Source organism: Columba livia, chromosome 4 (genome assembly GCF_036013475.1).
Source record: "Columba livia isolate bColLiv1 breed racing homer chromosome 4, bColLiv1.pat.W.v2, whole genome shotgun sequence".
NCBI lineage: Eukaryota > Metazoa > Chordata > Aves > Columbiformes > Columbidae > Columba > Columba livia.
Genome location: NC_088605.1, coordinates 54,509,126 through 54,530,581, shown reverse-complemented (window position 1 = coordinate 54,530,581; position 21,456 = coordinate 54,509,126). Strand labels below are relative to the sequence as shown.

At 43.1% G+C, this 21,456-nt stretch overlaps 1 protein-coding gene across 5 annotated transcripts in view; it reads right to left on the bottom strand.

The window, feature by feature from the left end:
- Positions 1-21,456, bottom strand: part of AFF1 (ALF transcription elongation factor 1) — a 124,289-nt gene that overhangs the window by 17,834 nt on the left and 84,999 nt on the right. For 4 of the 5 annotated variants that reach the window (XM_065061804.1, XM_065061803.1, XM_065061805.1 and 1 more), the window contains 8 exons: positions 20,807-20,851; positions 15,308-15,394; positions 14,485-14,521; positions 14,061-14,112; positions 7,536-7,590; positions 7,367-7,404; positions 5,737-5,893; positions 1,278-2,195 (listed from right to left, as the gene is read on the bottom strand). In XM_065061804.1, the coding sequence (XP_064917876.1) occupies positions 1,278-2,195; positions 5,737-5,893; positions 7,367-7,404; positions 7,536-7,590; positions 14,061-14,112; positions 14,485-14,521; positions 15,308-15,394; positions 20,807-20,851 (1,389 nt within the window). The remainder of the gene's footprint in view (positions 1-1,277; positions 2,196-5,736; positions 5,894-7,366; positions 7,405-7,535; positions 7,591-14,060; positions 14,113-14,484; positions 14,522-15,307; positions 15,395-20,806; positions 20,852-21,456) is intronic. The other variant, XM_065061806.1, reaches the window with a different exon arrangement.

The window sequence follows — 21,456 nt, the reverse complement described above, 5'->3', positions numbered from 1 at the left end:
ATTTCCCTGCTCTTCTCAATTCCACCCCCACAGCCACAGGAAGTTCAGAAAATGACAAGACTAAACGAAACTGTGTAGGAACGAAGGTTTTTCGCCCACACGTGCTAAGCCACCTGCCCTGTGGGGAGGACCAAAAAGGTACATAGGCACTGAAATATCCACCGTGAATATGTGCAACATTCACCCTGCGAGTCCTGCAGCCAATGCTTTGTGCAGCTGAACCAGTTGACTTGGAAGTATATTAATGGTCGTCTTTGGGAGTTACCTTTCCAAAAAACACTTGTGAACAGCTACCACCTCCAAGGAAAAGCAACTATTATAGCTGAAGAGGTCTCTGGAAAGCCCCTTACTGGACACATATATCTTTTAAGCATTAGCATCACTGCTAGCACCACAGCAGCTCCAGGGAAAACCAAGAAGTTTTCTATGTATTTATTCCAAGGGCTGAGATTCAAAGCAGGGTTTAGTGATGGTTGCTACTATCAGGGAACCTGGTTCAGTTAAAAGTCTGCATCTGCGGAAAAGCAAAAGGCATGGGGCTGCTGCCACAACCCCTAGTAATAATACAGTTCACGCCTTACTCTTGCATAAGCAATCACAGCTGTTCTGTGGAAATAAATGACACCACAGAGACAAAGACTTGCACTACTCAGACTGAAGCTGCATGGCTAAAGGCAGCAGAAGTTGCATACATGGACAAAACTGAAAACGGCAGATTGGGGGGGCCTGGTGTGGTTTTCCCTCTGGGCACCCCCACAAACTGGAGTCAGGGTGCTCTCCAGCAACAGAGTGCAGATGGCTGCACACCTTGGGAGGCTCTTCAGATACCATGATGCTTTTCAAAGGGGTGCAAAGGAAGAGGGCACCACCATCCTACAAAGCTCTGCTTCAGCTGAAAGCCGGAGAAACCCAGGAATGGTACTGGGGGGCTGGTCAGCCACACACTGACACAGCCTGCTGCCAGAAGCTCCTCTGACACAAAAGGGCTGGGGTTTCATTGTCTGAGAAAACATGTATTTCAAGAAAGCACAGCAAAAACTGTTTTAAAACAAAGGATTTGTTAGACAGCTTACAGGGCTTCTTGTTTGCTCAGTAAGAGATTTGTGAAGAAGAAGAAGGTTTTGACATCCTTCCCTTTAGAAGTTTGATAACACCTTTATAGGAGGAACGTGATGGGTCCACTCCCAACCTATGAAGTGGAAACTAATCCTCTGCATGGGTTTTTCCAAACACCGCCTCTGTCCTTCACAAACCCACCTCCACCCTCCACCTCTCACCTTCCTCTTTTGAAGGGATTTGTCAGGAGCGTCCATGTTTTTCCTCTCCAAGTCCTGCTTCCTTGCACCAGGGAGCTCCTTGGCCTCTGCTCTCTTCTCATGAATGCCTTTCCCAGGGGGCTGGGGGACTCTGGACAGGAGAGGGAGATCTATTTTCACCATGAGGGACTGAGGGGTGGGGGCATCGCTCACTGGAGAGAGCAACTTCTTCTCCTTTGTAGGCAAGGGAAGTTTTTCCTTGTGAAAATTCTCTCTGGCCACGATGGCAGGCCTGTGGCTGCTAGTCCTAGTGGGGGTTGTGCCCTGTTCTTGAGGAAGGGGACTGAGAGCGAGATGCTCCTGGGCACTGCCAAGCAAAATGTCTCTCACGAGCTTTGGGTCCAAGCAGGGTTTGGCATTGGCCTGATGGACGTTCTTGTGCTTTCTGCTCTCAGTGGGTTCTTTCGGCGCTGGCTTCAAGTCTTTTCTGTCACTGGATTTTGGCTTCCCTTTCGTTTTGACTTTTGGCTTGTCTCTGGAAGACTGGTCTTTGACCTCAAAAGGACCAGGATCACTCTCCACCTTCAGGCCTCCCTTGGGCCCCTCGTGCGCTGGAGCCTTGCCAGGTCTTTTGATACCCACAGTCTGCCTGGGTGAGGGCTCCTCAGTGCGCACAGGAGACCTCTGGCAGCTGCGTTTGGTGGGAAGATGAGCACCCTGAGGAGCCCTTGCCGCTCGGCTGGAGCTCTTGTGATGAGACTCCCTCGGCTCGACGTGCTGGTGGGAGGAACTGCTGCTGACACCCTGTTCCTGCTCCTTGCCCTCTTCAAATCCATCCTCATGGGTGATTTCATTGAGGCTCTCTGTTGGCACTGCTGGTTGGTTCACCTTGGTTAGCCAGTTGTCAAGCTGCCACTTATTAGAAGTTGGTGGGTCGGGCTGTAGACAAAAGGAGAAAGGAAGGATGCAAGACTGATGCCTTCATGGGCCATTTCCATCCTAGCACACCTTACCAGAACCCAGTAAAATTCCCCTTTACTGTTAAAAGAGCTTGAAAGTGAAAGACCATGAGACAGCGGGGATGCTCTAGCACATGCACATCATACTTCAGAAACACAGACCTCATTTTTGTACAGGCTCAACCAAATGTATTGCATGGCACTCCTGGATCTCTGCTAGCCCAGCCTGCCACTGGGTAAGAGACCAGAAGCACAGGAACAGGCAATGCCACTGTGTTTTAAGTTGAGCAGGAGATTAGCTTGGCTGAACAGGGAACTCCTCCTCAAGAAGAAAAAGAAATTGTATAATCTGTGGAAGCAAGGTCAGGTTTCACAGGAAGACTACAGAGCTGCAGTTTGTATATGCAGGGAGAAGACACAATATCCCAAAGCTTAGTTAGAGCTAAAATGGGCCAGTGTTGTGTCAGACAAAAAGAAGGGCTTTTAAGTATGCCAACAGCAAGAGGAGGTCTAAAGAAAACATTGGACCAATACTTGTCAAAGACTGTCACCTGACTAATAGGGATGAAGGAAAAGCAGAGGCATTCAATGCTTATTTTGCTTCAGTCTTTAACAATACTGATAGATCTTAGGCTGCCTGATCCCCTGAGTTCTTAAAAACTGACCAGCACTCGTAGACTCCTAAGCCCTCAAAAGCAGATTCCCAGGGTACTCTGCTAAATAGTTCCCTGAATAGCTTAAGGTTTGCTCTCCTGAAGTCCAAGTCCTGCTGTCCTTTTATCTCATTACATTGAAAATTTTAAAATCAACCATTTCATGATCACTGTGGCCAAGACAGCCACCTACTATTACATCTCCCACGAGTCCTTTTCTGTTCACAAATATCAAGTCTAGGAGGGCATCTTTCCTAGTTGGCTCACTGAGTACTTGTGACAAGGAAGCTCTCTCCTAGAAACGTCAAGAATTTCTAAGAGCTGCTTGTCACAGCAGTATGAATGTCTGGGAAGTTGAAATCTTCCATAAGAATTGATCCAGAAACTTCTGTGATTGCCTATAGAATAACTCATCAATGCATCATCCTGGTTGGGCAACCAGTAGTAGATACCTCCTACAAACATCTCCTTTGTCTTCCATCCCCCTAATCCTCACCCAGAGGCTCTCAGTCTAACACTAGAACTTCACCTTGTTTTGTTACTAACCAACATCATGGCACTATTGGATGACATATACAAAAAAGCAGCAATTGTAAAAGCAGATTAGGTCCTGCCCTCACAATGCTTTTAAAAAGTTATCTGCACACAGCACTGCTTTCAAAACAGACGAGGGATTGTGTCAGTTGTCGCATTTCATTGAAGTCTGGCAGGTAGGCTGCAGTTTAAGCATTTACCAAAATAAATGGTATAGCTGGCACATCAAACCCAGCCTCTTCTGAGGCCTCTGCTTATGCAACCCAACTCTCGCTTCACTCTGGCTCAAGTAAGGCATGGGCGATGACTGAGGTTTGAAGACCTCTGGAGTGACAGTCAGATAGACAATGTGGCTGCTACAAGTCCTGCCTAATCTAACAGTAGTCTGACAAATTACGAGAAAAGCACATACCACCAACCCTAAAACAGACATCAGAAACTGCACATCATGCATGATTCTCTGGGGCCTGTTCTGAAAATACCATGTATATGTCAGCATCACTCAAACATGTAACTCATTATCAGGGCACCATCAAAGCACAGCTACATTCCTGCCATCACCCATTCTCCCCAGTCATTACTCTCACTTTGGAGAAGGGCCACAACTGTTTCCTGAAAAGAGAAACCCTAGCACACAAAAGGTTTTCCAAGACTAATCACTTTTGCTGTGATTTTCTTGTATATCCAGATTCAGCTCTGTTTTGTGCTGTAGAACATGTAGATAAACAAGACACATCTTCAACTGTGTTTGGGTGAGTCAATCTAAAAGCTTTGCAAATAAAATTAAACTACACATTGCATTATAGTTTTCAGATAACAAAAATCTGCTTCATTTTCATTGGAATTTTAACCTCTTAGCCAATCAAGAGCATTTTTTTTTGTCAAACACTATAAAAACACAGCCAAAAGATTCAGCAAACTTTGGTTTATAATCTGGATTGCTATCAGAAGGTGGCATACTCTGACCCTTTTCTAGTGTTTCTACCATCGGTTATCTTGTTTGTGATCTACACCTTCATATAGGTTTTAGTAAGGTTTTCTGAACACAGTGAACGGTAAGAGACAACTACCTTCTTTTTTTTAAAAGAAGGAACTGTTGCCTATAGGTCTTAAAGTCTATGCCTTTGCATGTGAAGAGCTGACTATAATCAAACAGGCCACATGCAGTAACTTGCTCCTTCAGCACCATGAATGAACAGTTTGCTAAATAAAATAAGGGACAAAACTGTCAATGGCAAATATCGAGGACTTCACCAGAGTGAGAAGGACCTTACAATCCAGCATTTTCAGGACAAACCATGCAGGATTTGGTAGAAGAGGAGAAGTGCAACATCTGTTTCTTTCCAAAGACACCCACATTGCAAATGACCAAGTCTGTAATCGAACTGCTGGAGGGTAAAGTGTAGTTGATGTGAGATGAAAAGACATGCCACCCCAAAGTTTGTTTCCTGCACACAAAATTCAGCCTGTTCATGTGCTTCTAAGGTAAAAGAAAGGAAAGCTAGGGCTGAAGTGAGGAAGAGAAATAAATTACAAGGTTTCTGGGCTTTGTGAGAGTACCTCAAAACTGTCAGTGGATTGGCTTACATTAGCTGTGGTCCACAGTATATAACCATGTGCTTTTCCACTGGCCCAAGAATGTTTAACAAACCAGAGGAACTGTTTGAACCCACGGGACACAAGCATGTCTGCAGCAGATTTTTAAAATGCATGGTCTCAATTATGCGACTTTAAGGCACCAAGTTCTCTTTGTATGCTTTTCCCAATAAAAGTCTCAGAAATGCCAGGGAAGCACTATCCATGCCAAATTCAACAACAGCAAGTCTGAGCACATTCAAGCCCATCCTGCAGGTCTGATCACTTCAGCTGTGATCTGGGAGAAGACCAATCTGTCACTCACATACAGGAGCAGCAAGGAGGTAGTGGCTCCTCTTAATGTATCAGAAAATTGGTCTCACCCTGAAGCAGTCCATAGTCTCAGCACCCATGAAAGCTGCATAGGCAGAGGTGGGCCTCAAACGGTTCAGACAAGCCATGCTCCCCCTCTGTGCCTTGCTTGTGCCTGGCCAGCAAGGGCACTAATTCCTCCAGGAGTGCTAACTGATGACACCAAAGGAGAAAGGGGAACACTTCAAGGTTAGGTACATCAAAGTCTAATTATGCTGTTACTAAGGGTTATTTAATTAACAAACTCTAGAGGGGAAGCAAAGGGCAAGAAAAAGTCTAATGATGCAGCACAAATGTCAAGGAGACACCTGAATGTTGACTGTATTTCAGATCTCCTAGTCCTGATCGTCCTGTGTTAAGCAGCCTCTACATTTTACTTGCATTCACCTCAGGCGCTGGTGCTCTCGGAGGGTCGTTTGCTTCACTCTCACTCGAGCTGCTCTCTGTCTCCGAGTCTGAAGAGCTGTCTGAGTCACTGGTGCTCCCTGACTCTGGGCTGCTGGAATGTGCTGATGCCACACTCTTGGGCTGGGACTGTAGGGCACTGCAAGGCCACCAGGAGATAAAATTAGAAAGCAGCATGGGTGAAGGTTACTTACTTATGTTATCAACATAGCAGGATCAAAAAATAAAACTGAAACCCCACGTTTTGGTACTGAGAGGAGAAGGCCAAGGGAATACATTGCCATACTTGAAAGATAAAGCACCAGAATAAAAAACCTCTGAAAATAATAAAACCTTCAACTCCAACCCAGTCAAACAAGTACATAAGCAGGATGTCACTGCTACAACATGAAGCTGCATTTAGCCAAAGTGGAGGAAAAAACAAAAACCAAACACACCCAAAAACCACAACACCAAACAAAATCACCCCCCCTCAAACCTACAAGTGCATTTCTGAAGTCTCAACCCTAAAAAGAAAAATTTCCAACAAAGGCTAACAGGGCAGAAATGTACATTCCAGGATGGTTTCTCGTGTTTGTTTTAGCCCCCTTAAGTTTTCACTTCTTCATCCACGTTCCTTGGTCTAGGTGCTGTAACTGTTTTGTTAAGAGCCATGTCAAGCATCAGCAATTTTTGCAACACCTACCCCTACTCAAAAGTTATTTCCTCCAGCTCTGGCAATGGGACTGGATGGAACTGAGAAAGAACCATGACTTACGCACAGCTTTCTTGTTTTGAAATAGGCTTAAGAAATCAAAATGTTGATTTTTTTTTTTCTTTATTTTGAAAACTGTTTCCCACGTCAGCATCAACACATTTTTATGATTTGAAAGCAAGTTCTTTGCTCATCCAGACTGACATCGTGAGAACACTCTGTTTCAAGAGCTTGCATAGACAGTGGATCACGCCAAGAATCAGTGTGCCCTTCTGCAAGTCTGACTCGGTAAAACATCACCCTATGCTTGACAAACACAGACATCAAGCCAAAAATGTATCAGTACCCTCCTACAGGAAAAATTCAGGGTTTCTCCACCTTTCTAATCCAGGTACATGTCTGTTCAGCCTACCTTGAACATTGCTTCTGATTTACAGCACATGGCAGGACTTGCTTACAGCCCACTGCCTTTTCAGGAGGAACTGAAGCAGCTTTAATGAGTATACCTAATCCTTTTTTGTTCTTCACCTGCTAGGCTGTTTTGGGCTTCCTTCTGAACTAAAACAGGACTCACACCTCACTCATCATTACAACATCTGACAATCCCATTGGCCACAGCATCTACATTACACTGGTGGAGGGGAAGAGGAGAAAAGAAGGGAAGGATTGGGGATATAGATATACAATTCTGGTTCACAGGCAAAATCCAGCATGACTGGATTATTAATTTCTAATCTGAGCTCTCCATAAAACCCCACACAATTAAAGCCATTTTTCAACAGCAGCTTCAGCAGCTAGAAAACAAAGCTGTATCTATGAGAGAAACCAGGAACCCTTTCCCATCTACCCCATACGTAAAAGCAGTTTTGTTTTTCCTCATTATTTGGTCTAGGTAGTAGTTTGGGAACAAACCTGTACCTTGGAGGAGGAAACGAAGAAGGTGGCTTTTCAACAACCTGTTTTGTTGACAAAAACAAAGAGGAGAGGGGGAGGAAAGGTTAGCTTAAGGAGCTCAGAACAATGCAACAAATTGTGGTGATTTAAAGGGATATCTGTGTGCCTAGTGTATAGAACATCTAAAACTGACTTGGTCGTCACCACTCTCTTCACTATCACTGAGCTGCAGGTCGTCCTGGAGCATTCTGAAAGACAACCAGAAGATAAATATCAGCCAAGGCAGACACATTTTCAATCAGCAGACACTGAAAAAGTCTTGGTTTGCCCTTGCCAAAACAAACCAACCTCCCACATCCTTTTTGAACATTGGGCATGCTCAATTTGCTAAACCCTCTCATAACCTGAATAAATGATAAAATGATAACACACAACCCAGGCCCTTTTACTGGCCTTTCCAACTGATCTCAAGACATTTTGCAATAGAGGTCAGTATCATTGGCTGCCATCTACAGACAACAAAGTCGAAGTTCTGCAAGGAGAATGCTCCTGGACAAAGGGTCTCTACCACGCTAACACAGCAGGGCTGGGTGGAAGAAGTCTGATCCTTGTACAACCAGAGACTGGCACATTATTAGCCTACACTGGCTGCCCAAGGGGCAGAAAGCATCATCTTTGCACCAAAAGCTCTGCATGTTCACACTCTATGCTCTCACGGGCTGCAAATACTACTTCTGCCACAGGGCTTCTCTTTTTGCTGCTGAAGTTTCCTATCACACATATATAAGTAAATGCCAAAGTCAAGCCCATCTCCTATTTCTTCTCTAGACAGTGAACTTCATGCGCCTGCACGTCTTGGCAGTAACCATAACATCAAGCAGCTCTAATACTCAAAGCCATTTACAAGCAGGGAAGCACAAACTCAGTTTTACTATTGCTAGATTAGAGAGCAGGCTGTCTGCGAATGTTTCCAAAAGTGTAACTTAGTCCTCAGTTGGCAGGCGGTTAACTACTGCTTCCAATTTCAATACATTACCAAAGTCCTGAAAAGATTGGAGGGGAATTTGCAAGGAGGGACACAAAGCTCTTCTAAATTATTATCGCTCTCTTTGGCAACCATGCAGCCATCCCAAAAGCAGATGGAAAACAGGCAGGCAAAACTCTTGCTATTCAGAAGTCTAGTGATTCAAATCTCAAAACTAGCTGGAGACCAATTCTTCAACCCAGAGAAGTACACAAGTCTCATTCCAAAAATGGGATAAAAAAACTTGGGAACCAAAACAGGGATTTTAATCACTCAAGTCAAAACTGTTTATTTCAACTCATTTCAAACTAAGGGCTCTCTGTGAGAAGTTTTTCTCATGCCCAAATAAGAGAAATAAGCCTCCCATGCCTCATGACAGCAGATTTTATAGCAAGAAAACAAATGTGAAAAATCCCCAGTGAGCCACAGAATCTTGGAAAAGTGGGGAGACAGTTAGCATCCCTGATCCTTGTTAGGAAAAGAAAAACTACACAAACCTTCACACCCTTCCAAGCCTTCATATCAAGCTATGAACAAAGCAAAAAAGATTTACAGCTTTGTGTGTCATGTCTAATGACCATGAGCAGTTTGCTTTTATGACTCTGTGACAGAGGAGTAAAAACTCGGAATAAAAAAAAATTATTCCCTTATTTGAACACTATCCCCACTAAGTAGACAAATTATTTTACACTTAGAGCAAAGCTGCTGACGTGCAGCATTGAAACAAGACCACATTTACTGCTGAAGCTGGCCATGGTCTCACAGTGAACAACAATTCCACAAACCAGAAGTGACGAATCCCAAGTCCAAATTAAATTTTAAGAGCAATTTGCCCATTGGTCAACAGATAAAAATCTATTTTAGCAGTCAGTAATGGGTGCTCAGGGTTGAACAGTAACTTAGGCTTTCTCTCAGTACCTTTTAACCTCTCCAAGCACCAGATTAAAGTTCCATAATTCACAAGAAAGACTGTATCTTCCCTTTAAACAGAAAGCTACGTAATTCCTATTAGGGCTAATGGAAATTACACATACAGAGTCAACAGAGAACAGACTCAAGCAATTATTCACAAGGTTTTTGTTGCTGCCCGTTTTATGTTTCCTTTCAATACGAGTTACAAATCCTTCTCTTTCACCATTTCAGGAGAGAGCCCAGCCCCCTTAAAGAAAACTATGGAAAGCACAGTTAGTTATTTCCTGATATTTTAAAGTATTTCTGCTCATGCAGAATGCAAATCACTCTACTTTCTAGGGCACCTCAACCCAACCTAGAGCAAGCAAGCTGACGAAATCAAAATGGAGTCCTACAGCAAACTCCACACCTACCGACAGTCGTACACCAGAAACTACAACACATTGATTAAGCAGGACTGGCTGACTATTGTTACATGTTTGTGGCCCCATCCCTTCTTTCTCGGAAGTAAGACAAATCCTTAAATCATGGGAAATTACTAGCACGGCTTTACGGAGGAGATCTGTGATGAGGCTTCACCATCTCAACTGCTGCATACTTGGGAGTGAGTTGTGCTGAGCCTTTCACAGCACTAACAACAGAGGTGGCTTCTCCTACGTCTTTACTATTTTCATAGAAGTAGTTTCATAAAAATACGTATTTTGTTGTGGACATCTCTAAAGGAAATAAATATTCAAAACACTAATACTAGAGTCCTTTGGAAAGACAATTTCAAATACATAAACCCAAAAGCTAACATTTTTTTTTAAGCAAGTTGAGATGCTAATGCTCTTGCGATTAAGATCTGAGCATGCAGCACCCCTAAATGAACTTCACTTCAGGAAGTGCCATACATCTTTGCTATGAAAAATCAAGACTTTTTGCCTGAAATTGAATATCCACCTAATGAGAAGACCCAAAATCTTCAGTCTCTTTAGAAAATGACACTCAAACAGCGCTACAGGCTCTTTTCACTGAATGACATGCTGCATGTCAAAACTCCCATCTTCCTACACTGCTGTCACCCCACCTGCTTGTACTATTAAGCTGGAGAGTTTCAGCAATCCAATTTAATCTTTTACTAGTTATGTTGCCAGTTAAGAGTTGTGGGGTTTTTTTTTGTTTTAGGTTTTTTTTTCCCCTCTTGTGTTTGAGCGATGGGCTGTGCCTGTTACTGTGCTGAAGGGCTAAAGTAGGCTGTTTTACTTTTACATTTGTTCACCAATTATTACAGTTCTCAGTTTGGAAGGCCAGAAAATAGAAATGTTTTCTTCCTTTTAAAAAGTCTTTTGTCTAATCTTTTTATTTAAATCTTTGGACCTAATAAGAAATGTTACATTCTTGGTTTGGCAAGATGGATACTTTGTCACATTTTCCTTCCAAATAAGATAGAGTTGGCAATTCTGGAAACCAACTGAACATGCTTATTAGATGGCTCCCCTCTTTCTAATGGATTTTATTTTGAAGTTGTAAGCCCCTTAAAACTTGGGATAGAACGCAAAGATGAGTTATGTCAGGGTGTCCAAATAATAAGAGAGACTAATTAAGTCCTCTTGTCCTCCCTTCCCCAAGCCCAGACAGACTCACTACTTGCACTGTACCACCAGCAGTGTAATAAATCAATGCTAAAGCTATTTTTCCAATTGCTAAGTCTTTCGTGGAAACATGTTCATGCAGCTGCTACTGCGCCATTCAAAGAAAAAACCTGGCTTCAATAGGCTATGTTTCTGCATGATTCCCCTATGAATCAGACTTTACTCGAGATTAAGGTTGGGACTTCTGTTCTTGCCCACGGAGCAGGATGGTGTGAAGAAACCCAAAAGGTCTCTGGTGTCCCCCAGTACAGAGCCAACCCTTCCCACACAGGTGACACCTCCTGCAAAGGTTCTGGCCCCACTGTCCCCGAGTACCTCTCACTGATGCAGAAGAGGCTCTCAGTACCACAAGGGCTGCTCTGTCTAAGCTTTTTTTTCCCGCAACCCGTTAAGGGAAGCAGTCCTTCAAACGTAACAATGAACACACTTCCAGGGATGCTAACAAGTCCTGAGACTGTTTTTGGGTCCAGACTTCTGGACTACAGATGCATTCCTTTACAGGTAAGAGCATAACACAAGAAAACACTACCTAGATCTTCTTTGAAATCTTATTTATCTGTTTGTAATTAAAATGACCGCCTTTTTCACCCAAGCTGATGGTAAATAACATTGCAACTACTTAACTTCAATTTAAGATCAAGGAAGAAGACTAAAAGTTTAAATGAGTCACACTTTGGCAAGGATAAACAAAGCCAGTTTCCACAAAACAAGGTTTCAACAAATTGGTTAATAGCCTAGTTAAAGAAAATAAATCTGCTTTAAGAATTTTAAGGTTTTAATTAGCTGAGGAGCTAATAGATGCCTAGTTTTCACTTGATGGCCCTGTTCTTTGCAGCTTATATACACACCAATCTCCCTGTAAAGCTATTTAAAAAGAGCTCTTTTAGCGACAGAAGCAGCGCTAAAATTAATATCCCCTTGCCAAACAACCCTGCTGAAAGCACAGGCTGGTTCCTCTCTGCCAGCTGGGTTAAAGATGCATACCAAGAATGAGCTTGGCATCTCCCCTTTCAAAAAAGAAGGGCTACTTCCATTCCAGTGCAGCCAGGTGCTGACTTTGGGGCTGTATTCAAGAATGAAAGCCATCTGGGAAACCCCTGCACGCTCTGTAAAGCTGAATGCTTAATTTGGGCACGCAGATGCACCGGGATTTCAACCTCTAATTAAGCAGCACAAACGCTGTTTGTTTTCAGTCAGCTACACTTTCTAAGGCGAGCTACTCAAGGCAGCTGGATTTTCAGACAGCCACATGGGCTTTGAACAGCAAAGAAAGAAAGTCCTGTTGTGCAAATGAAAACAAAAACAAAACAAGAAAGAATGGATGCAGCAGTTCAAGGGAAAGATGTAGAGGAAGTCCTTGAGCAAATATCATTTCTCTCCATTTTGGACATAAAACCTAAGCCACTCTGTTCCTCCTGCTTCAGCTGCCTTTGTCAAATTGTGGGGACACATGTCCCTGGTAGACAAGTGCTGGCTCTCAGCCTCATCCCATAAGGATGCTAAGCAGAGGGGATATGGGCTGAGGATAGAGCTACATACCATGCCCAAATTTACAGGTCTCTGGGCTGAGACTTTTACAAGCAGGAGACAAGAGTTGAAATAAAGGCAATGGCTGTAGGGTAGCTGAGGAGGAAGGCAGAGCCTGGAGCAGCTGAAAATAGTATTTTTAACAGCACAATGAAAATGCCAATAAATCATTTAGGAGGAGCAAGCTGGGGTAGGAAAAGGAGGAACAAAACAAAGAATGGATTAAGGGAGCAGGTGATTGCCCAGCATGATACGATCCCACACTCCCAGGCAGTGTGGGCTCCTCTGCACCACGCTGGAATAGCACCAAGAGGCTTTACTGATCTTGAGAGTAAAATCCTACTCAACTGAGATGGAAAGATACTCTTCCTCTCGCTTGTGACTGTCCCAGTTTTGTTGGGGTTTTTTTGTTTGTTTGTTTTTATTAAATTGTTCAGGGTAAGGAAAAAAAGTGGAATAAGCTTTGTAGTCTGTAGTTTGCAGCCTTCCATGGAACAACATATAATGGAGTAACATGAGATCTTTATATATCACATGAACTGACAGGCGTTTAATAGTTGGGCAACTGCCTTGTACAGGGACCACTTAGCCCTCCAGGCGCGAAAAGATTTCTATTCATTACTTGAGGCTCAGAACCTATCAATGCTGCCATCTGGCCAGGTTAATCCTGAAAGACTCAAGTCAGCCCTCACAAATCTACTTGCAAGCAATTTCTGTAATTAACCTAATTACTAGATAACCACTTTCACCTACTAGGACAGCATTAAGTTATATTATTGTGATTACGAATCATTTCCACCAACTTAAAATTTCCTGTTGGAGCAATTAATTTATTAGTTTGCATTCCTTCCTTGCCTTGTAAAACTTTTGTGATTGCACACAAACATCTTACACTGAGACTCAAATTCTAAGAACTTTCTTCTGAGAAAAAATGTAACATGATAGGGAAAAGACTAAATATATAAAGAAAAGTAAGAACATACACATACTATCAGAAAAAGTTACAGAAATTTCATCTTCATCTCACTTTGCACCTAGCTGACATGATTAGAATATAAATTGAGGTTTTTAGAAAGTCCTCAATAAAGGGATATATTTTTTTCAAATATAAAAGTAAAATTAAGAACACTTCTTAGAAAACTTTTCCTTGGGCATTTGCAGGAAGTTATACCATACGATATCTTTAAAATTTCACATCTAGTTTTCACAGTTATCATAGCTGTAGCTTTACCAGCCCTCAAAGGCTTCAAAATGATAGAGAATAGATCAGTTTGTCTTCCTTATAATTTATGTCAGTTGAACGCATTATTAGTAGTTCAAATATGACAAAGTGTGACAAGATGTTAAGTAGCCACAAATTAAAAGAGAAAAAATAACCCACAATCTGGTACATTAATAGTTGGGTTTTTTTTCCTTCAGAATTGTTTTGTTTATGACTATTATAATCATGAAACAGTAACATTTCTGTCAGTGAAAATGCCCTGCATTGAAAATCTCTGAGAAAAATCAGACTGATAAAACTTTAATCTCCAGAAACATCAAGTAACCCAAATTTTAATTAATTCCAAATTCTTTTAAGTAACTGCATAGTAGAGCACAGGAACTGAGTCTCATTACTTACGATGTTCTTGGCTGAGAACTAGGCAACGTTTTTGAAGGTGCGTCATACTGTTCTGTAAATCAAAAATGAATCAGTTGGGTTTTTTTTGCCTCACTTGTAGCATATTTTACCTTATGATCTCTGAGCACCAAATTAGGAAGTCACTTTCTTCCAGGATGTAATTTTTTTGCCACTGAGATTATTCATCACTCCAAATGCAGTTTCCTAATGAAATACTGTTTTATGTTGAACTGCTGCCTTAATTTGTAGGTAATGAATGTGTACAATCTCTTAAGTATTTTCTAAATTAATCACTGTTCAACAAAGCACAAGAAATCATGCTCCTTAATCAATATAAACATTTGACATGCTCCTCAACATGTAACACACAAAACTATCTGTCAACTTGTACATAATGGTGTGTTTTCTTTGGATTTCTACTTACTCTGATTCTGTGCTACAGATCCAACATGCTGTGATTCCTAGAAAGAAAGGACAAAGTGCAAATTGAGAATACAATAAATAATCTCTCTCTTAATAGCAGCGTGTAGATTATCTGTTTTCCACATGTTACTTACTGTAATAAATGCTTCGACTAACTTGTCAAAATATGACTTGTCTAATAGTCTAAGCTGGTCTGGCAAAGCTTAGCATGGACAGAAATTATACATGCTACTACCACCAAAAAAGTGTCGCTAGCACATTAGTGCTATGTACTTTTTTAATAAATATTTTCAAAAAAAGAGCTGCCAAACACTTCTGTTTAACAGTCAGCAAATAGTGTTGTTGACAATAAAAATAATAAAAATAAAGCTTTTTTTTTTTTCTGGTGCTGCAGCAGAAGTGCTTATAACGTTTCTGAAAAGCAGTCACATTTGAAGACTACAATTATAACAAATATGCAAGTCATGGAAACATTACTCATTCATCCCCCCCCTCTGGCTCAAACATCTCGCAATTTGATAAATACAAAGCTTGCTTAAAAATATAATAAAAGGAAAGATAATTATGCTACCATATAGCCCACTCAAAAACAGTTACTTTGAACCACAATCTGATCTAATTCTCAATAAAACAATACATTGCAAGCAGTTGTTCTATAACTCTGGATCCATTATGCTTTAATGTAACTGACTTAATCTAAAGATAAACTCTCCCAACAGCCTTTATCTGCAAAACGGGGGCAAAAATCAGATGAAAACACACAAAAGAGTGAGAAAGCTCTCTTCTAATTTATCAAAAGCCCTAGCAAAAAGAGACAGTTTTACCTTTGTTGGGAATGGAAATTTGGAGGGCTCTGCTGTACTGGGTGTATGAATAGCTGTCAGAGGAGGTGGCCACGAGTGGGTCATTTCCTGAAACAAGATTGAAAAAAGTGGCTTACAGTGCTTTTGCTGATAGACATAGGTGAAGTTTTATGCTTAAGAAATTCACATGGATATACCAAAAAAAGTCTTTGTGAACCCACAAGCACGAGAGACAGTTCTGCAGCAAGAAGCTGTCCTTTGAGCGCAGCACACAGACCACAGTGAGGACTTGGCTCCTTTCCTGCAAGCATTCTTGCCTTGCCCAATTAACAGCAACCTCAGCAAAGCTTGTAGAGACTTAAGCACTTACTGTGTTTGCAGGATAAGTCCTCAGCCTTACTGCTATCGCAGCTAATAAAGGGGAAAGTAAATAAAACTCATATATGAGTAGTTCTGGGGTTTTTCAAAGCACAGAACTCCCCTGTTACGGAAGTTCTGACATCCCCTTACAGCAACAACACTCCAAAAGGCTTTTCCTAACTTGAGGTCAGCAAGAGTGCTCCCACCACCAGCTATTCTCGATGTTATTCTGCCTGAAACACCGAATTTTTGCTTCAAACGACCAACATATCTTTGACACAGAGCTCTGGGATACAGTTTCAAACCAGAGGAAGAGACCAGCCACAGGTCCAGGTGAAAGCAGAACACAAACACCATGGCTGTGGGACAGGGCTCAGCAGGCTCCAACCTGCCTCTTCTGGCACCAGCTGGGCCCAGCCCAGTGTGCTCAAGCCTTGGCCTGCACTGCAACGAACACATGCGAAAAGCCCAGCACAGACACCACATTTGTCTTCAACATACAGCATCACAGAACCATTTTGGTTGGAAGAGACCCTCAGGATCATCGAGTCCAACCATAACCTCATCTAAATCTAGCACTAAATCATGTCCCTAAGAATCTCATTTAAACACCTTTTAAACACTTCAAGAGAAGATGGTTCCACCACTTCCCTGAGCAGCCTGTTCCAATGCCTGACAACCCTTTCTGTAAGGGCATTTCCTCTTGTCCTATCACTTGCTACTCTGGAGATGAACACCCTCCATGCTACAACGTGATACACTAAAACACTTCAATAAATACTTTAATATTTTAATACTTTAAAATTTATTACTTTAATAAATAAATTAATTTAACAGAATCACAGACTGCTAGGGATTGGAAGAGACCTTTAAAGATCATCTAGTCCAAACACTTAGATGAGGCTACACAGGAATGTGTTCAGGCAGGTTTTGAATGTCTCCAGAGAAGGAGACTCCACAACCCCCTGGACAGCCTGTTCCAGTGCTCCGGCATCCTCACTGTGAAGAAGCTTCTTCTCATATTTAAGTAGAACTTGCTGTGTTCCAGTTTGCACCCATTACCCCTTGTCCTATCATCGGTTGTCATCAAGAAGAGCCTGGCTCCATCCTCCTGACATGCACCCTTTACATATTCATAAATATTAATGAGGTCACCCCTCAGGCTCCTCTTCTCCAAGCTAAAGAGACTCAGCTCCCTCAGCCTTTCCTCATAAGGGAGATGCTCCACTCCCTTAATCATCTCTGTTGTCCTGTGCTGGACTCTCTCCAGCAGTTCCCTGTGCTTCTTGAACTGAGGGGCCCAGAACTGGATACAATATTCCAGATGTGGTCTCACCAGAGCAGAGCAGAGGGGAAGGAGAACTGCTCTTGAACTACTAACCAGACCCCTTATAATACACCCCAGGATGCCATTGGCCTTCCTGGCCACAAGGGCACAGTGCTGGTTCATGGTCATTCTGCTCTCCACCAGGACCCCCAGGTCCCTTTCCCCTACGCTGCTCTCTAATAGGTCGTTCCCCAACTTATACTGGAACCTGGGCTTGTTCCTACCCAGATGCAAGACTCTACACTTTCCCTTGTTATATTTCATTAAATTTCCCCCGCCCCAACTCTCCAGCCTGTCCAGGTCCCGCTGGATGGCAGCACAGCCTTCTGGTGTGTCAGCCACTCCTCCCAGCTTGGTGTCATCAGCAAACTTGCTGACAGTGCACTCTATTCCCTCATCCAAGTCATTGATGAATATATTGAATAATACTGGTCCCAGTACCGACCCGTGAGTGATTCCACTAGATACAGGCCTCCAACTAGACTCCACCTCATTGACCACAACTCTCTGGCTTCTTTCCTTCAGCCAGTTCACAGCCCACCTCACTACCTGATCATCCAGACCACACTTTCTCAGTTTAGCAGCAAGGATGCTGTGGGAGACTGTGTCAAATGCTTTACTGAAATCAAGATAGACCACATCCACTGCTTTGCCATCATCTATCCACCTGGTTATGTCCTCATGAACAGCTATGAAGTTGGTTAAGCATGACTTCCCCTTGGCAAAGCCATGTTGACTGCCCCTAATGATCCTCTTCTCCTTGATGTGCCTTGAGATGGCAGCAAAGATAAGTTGTTCCATCACCTCTCCAGGGATGGAGGTGAGGCTGACCAGTCTATAGTTACCCGGGTCCTCCTTCTTGCCCTTTTTGAAGACTAGAGTGACATTTACTTTCCTCCAGTCCTCAGGCACCTCTCCCGTTTCCCAACACTTAGCAAAGATGATGGAGAGTGGCCTAGCAATGACCTCAGCCAGCTCCCTCAGCACCCACGGATACATCCCATATGGACCCATAGATTTATGTACATCCAGATAGCTTAATTAGTCCTTAACCCAGTCCCCATCAACCAAGGCAAACTCCTCCATTGTCCTGACTTCCTTGGGGGCCTCAGGGATATGGGGCTCCTCAGGACAGTCTCTGGCAGTGTAGACAAAGAAGGCATTCAGTAACTCTGCCTTCTCTGTATCTTCTGTCACCAGGGCACCCACCTCATTCATCAGTGGGCCTACATTGCCTCTGGTGTTAGTTTTATCTGCCATGTATTTGAAGAAGCTCCTTCTGTTGCCCTTGACCCCTCTTACAAAGTTACAATTCTAAGGAGGCCTTAGCTTTCCTAGTTGCCTCCCTACACCCTCTGACAACAGCATTATATTCAAGTGGCCAGCCCTGCCTTCCATGATCTGTAGGCTCTCCTCTTCCACTTGAGTTTTGCCCTGCTGTTCCCCTGTTTAACCAAGCAGGTCTCCTGGTTCCCTTCCCTGACTTCCTACCTGTCAGGATGCTCTGATCTTGAGCCTGGTAGAAGCAGTCCCTGAATGCTAACCAACTATCTTGGGCCCCTTTACCTTCAAGTATCCTTGCCCATGGGATTTCCCCTAGCAATTGCTTGAAAAGGCCAGAGTTGGCCCTACTGAAGTCCAGGGTTGTGATTCTGCTTGGTCTTCTGTTCCTGCCACATGAGATCCTGAACTCTACCATCTCATGGTCTCTGCAGCCAAGGCAGCCCTCAACCTTTACCACTTTAACCAGACCCTCCTTGTTAGTGAGGATGAGATCCAGCAGCACTCCATTCCTGGTCGGCTCCTCCACCAACTGCATGAGGAAGTTATCATCAATGCACTGGAGGAACCTCCTGGACTGTGGCTGGCTGAGTACTCCTTCCAGCAAACATCAGGGAAGCTAAATATCCCCCATGACAACCAGGGCCTATGACTATGGGGCCTGTCTCAGCTGCCTGTAGAAGGCCTCATCAACCTCCTCATCCTGATCTGGTGGCCTGTAACAGACACACACAACAGTATCACCCCTGCCAGCCTGCCCCTTAATTCTCACCCACAGACTCTCAACTTGCTCCTCACCCACCCATGGACAGTAAATTTATTAAATTAATACTTGAATTAATACTTTAATGAGGGGTTAATATAGATGAGGCCTTTGAGGAAGTCAGGGTTCAGAAATTCAGAAACACCTTGTTGAAATCCCACAAGACAGAACTTTCCTGGTTCCCAGTCCTCCAGTTTTTAACCCTGAAAAGCATGTAGTTGCTCTAAGAAGTGAATTCACATGGCCTGCCACCCTCATTGCCTTCTCAGGAATACCTCTCTCATGTTTTCCTCCCCAGCCCAACATCTCTGTACTCAATGTGTGCACACACAACCCACCCAGAGTGGCTGTCATCACAACTGTTCCCTCGCAGCTCCCCAAAAAAAGCAACATGGCAAAGTAACACAGCACTAGCACTTTGCTCGGCTCTGAAAGTTAGGAATCACGTTGATCCTGAACGCGTCTCCAGATGAGCCTGCACCACACACAGTTTGCTCAGGGGCTTAAAAGAAATTAATGAGGAACATGTCAGTGCAAAGCACATTTTTGTACCTTTGGCAACAAATAGATTGATGTGTGAAAATCTCTACTGCGTCATAAATTAAAATTGCTACTTTCTTCATCAAGGCACAAATATGAAAGCTCAGAAGTGTCTCTAGTTTCCTTATTTATGGGAATAACATAAAACGCAAAGATTTACAAGGAACACAACCAAATTGCTACTTTTGGCTTAACAAGCAGGAGTCAGAGCAATCTACAGGGATTTCTGTGCAAGACCTAGAAGCAGAATACAACTAACCTGGCTAGCTATTTGATTGCATTGTTCCCACTCCTGCTTTCCCCTTTCTCTCCTCCCCCCATTCCATTCATTGCTCACTTCCCTCAGTAGCTGTGCAATCTTTCCATCGGCGATAAACTCCTCAATACATTGCACTACATCTCTCCATGTTTTTGGGCAAGCTTCCCTGCGGTTGCTACAGAAATAGGTTTATACATCACCAATGGGCAAGAAAACAAGGTGTCCCATGGAACAGAAAAGGATGTAATACTTCCAGGCAGGGGATTTGTACTGCAACCCCAACCAGACTGCAGCAGCTAGTGAGCACCTGGGCACAGGTACCTTTCAGATGAAACACTACCCCAATGACAGCTGCCTTACAGCAATAAAAGCATCAGGATTTTGCAGCTTGAAGCACCAGTGAGGGAAGTGAATCACAGAAACCAAACACCTCCATTAGGACCTCAGTGTCTCAGAATAACACTTGACATCAAGGAGCTGTCTTCTCAGCATCAGCATGACTGGCTTGCAGGTCACAGTGAATTTTGACACCATGTACAGTGGATGAGTGACACTTACTCAGACCCAGCGACTGAGTGTCCATGTGCTGCTCAGAGCCCATTCTGTCACAGGGTTACAGAGGTAGTTTTGCACCAGAGCTAGCTCAGCTTTGCAGGGATGGACTACAACAACAGTGAAGGAGAAGCGGCAGCACCATGGGAAGGACAGGTGCATGCTTCTGTTCCGAGCCAGGCTGCCCGAGCTGGCAGCATGGACCAGAGGCAGCAACATCCAGCACGTGCTCATTAACACAAACCCCTGACTTGATGAAGGAGCAGCTCTGGCTGGTTTCACTTCTCTCATTAGTTCTCCATACTGTACCCAGAGAAACACTTTTAATGATTGTAACATCTGCTAACAGAAGCACAGCTATACTTTTTTTCCCACACGCTACTTAAACACGTGCAAAATGTAAGCAAACACAAAGACCTATTATTTAAGAGCACCCACCTTCAAAATGTCTTCAATGGAGTGGACATCACTGGGGAAGTTTTGCTACAATAAAAAAAGAAGGAACATGAGTTTGCTTTGTTTTTACCAACTGACATGAGACAAAGAGATGCACTCATCAAATATTTGCTTACCAATGGTTCTATACATTTAATGGAAGCTCATTAATAATAAAATGCTAGTAAGAATTAAAAGCTCATCAGAAAGGCAGTTAAGGTTCTACAAAGCCTGTGGTTTTCAAGTCTTTAGTAGAAGATACATTGTAAGAAAGGTGAAAAAGAAGGAAAGTGTCTCCAAACAGCAACTCTTGAGGAAATGACATAAAGAGAAACAGCTTGTTAAACGATGATGTTTGTTCAGCTGACAGGATTCCCCTTGTTTCATGACTTGCCTTCTAAGTACCCATGGCACTCAGCAGAAAAAAACAGCCAGTATAAAGACCCAAACTTGGAGAAGGCAAAGTAGAGGTGGTTTTAATTGGAGAAATGATGCACCAGACCCTTGAATACCAGCTCTTGGACTCACGGAAACATCAACCACCATTAAAAACAGAAAAGCAATACAACTGTAACTTGCGCAGTTCAGAATAAAACCTTGCACATACCATTGGGTAGGAGTAACATGGCAATGCCTGAAAGAGGCTGTATATA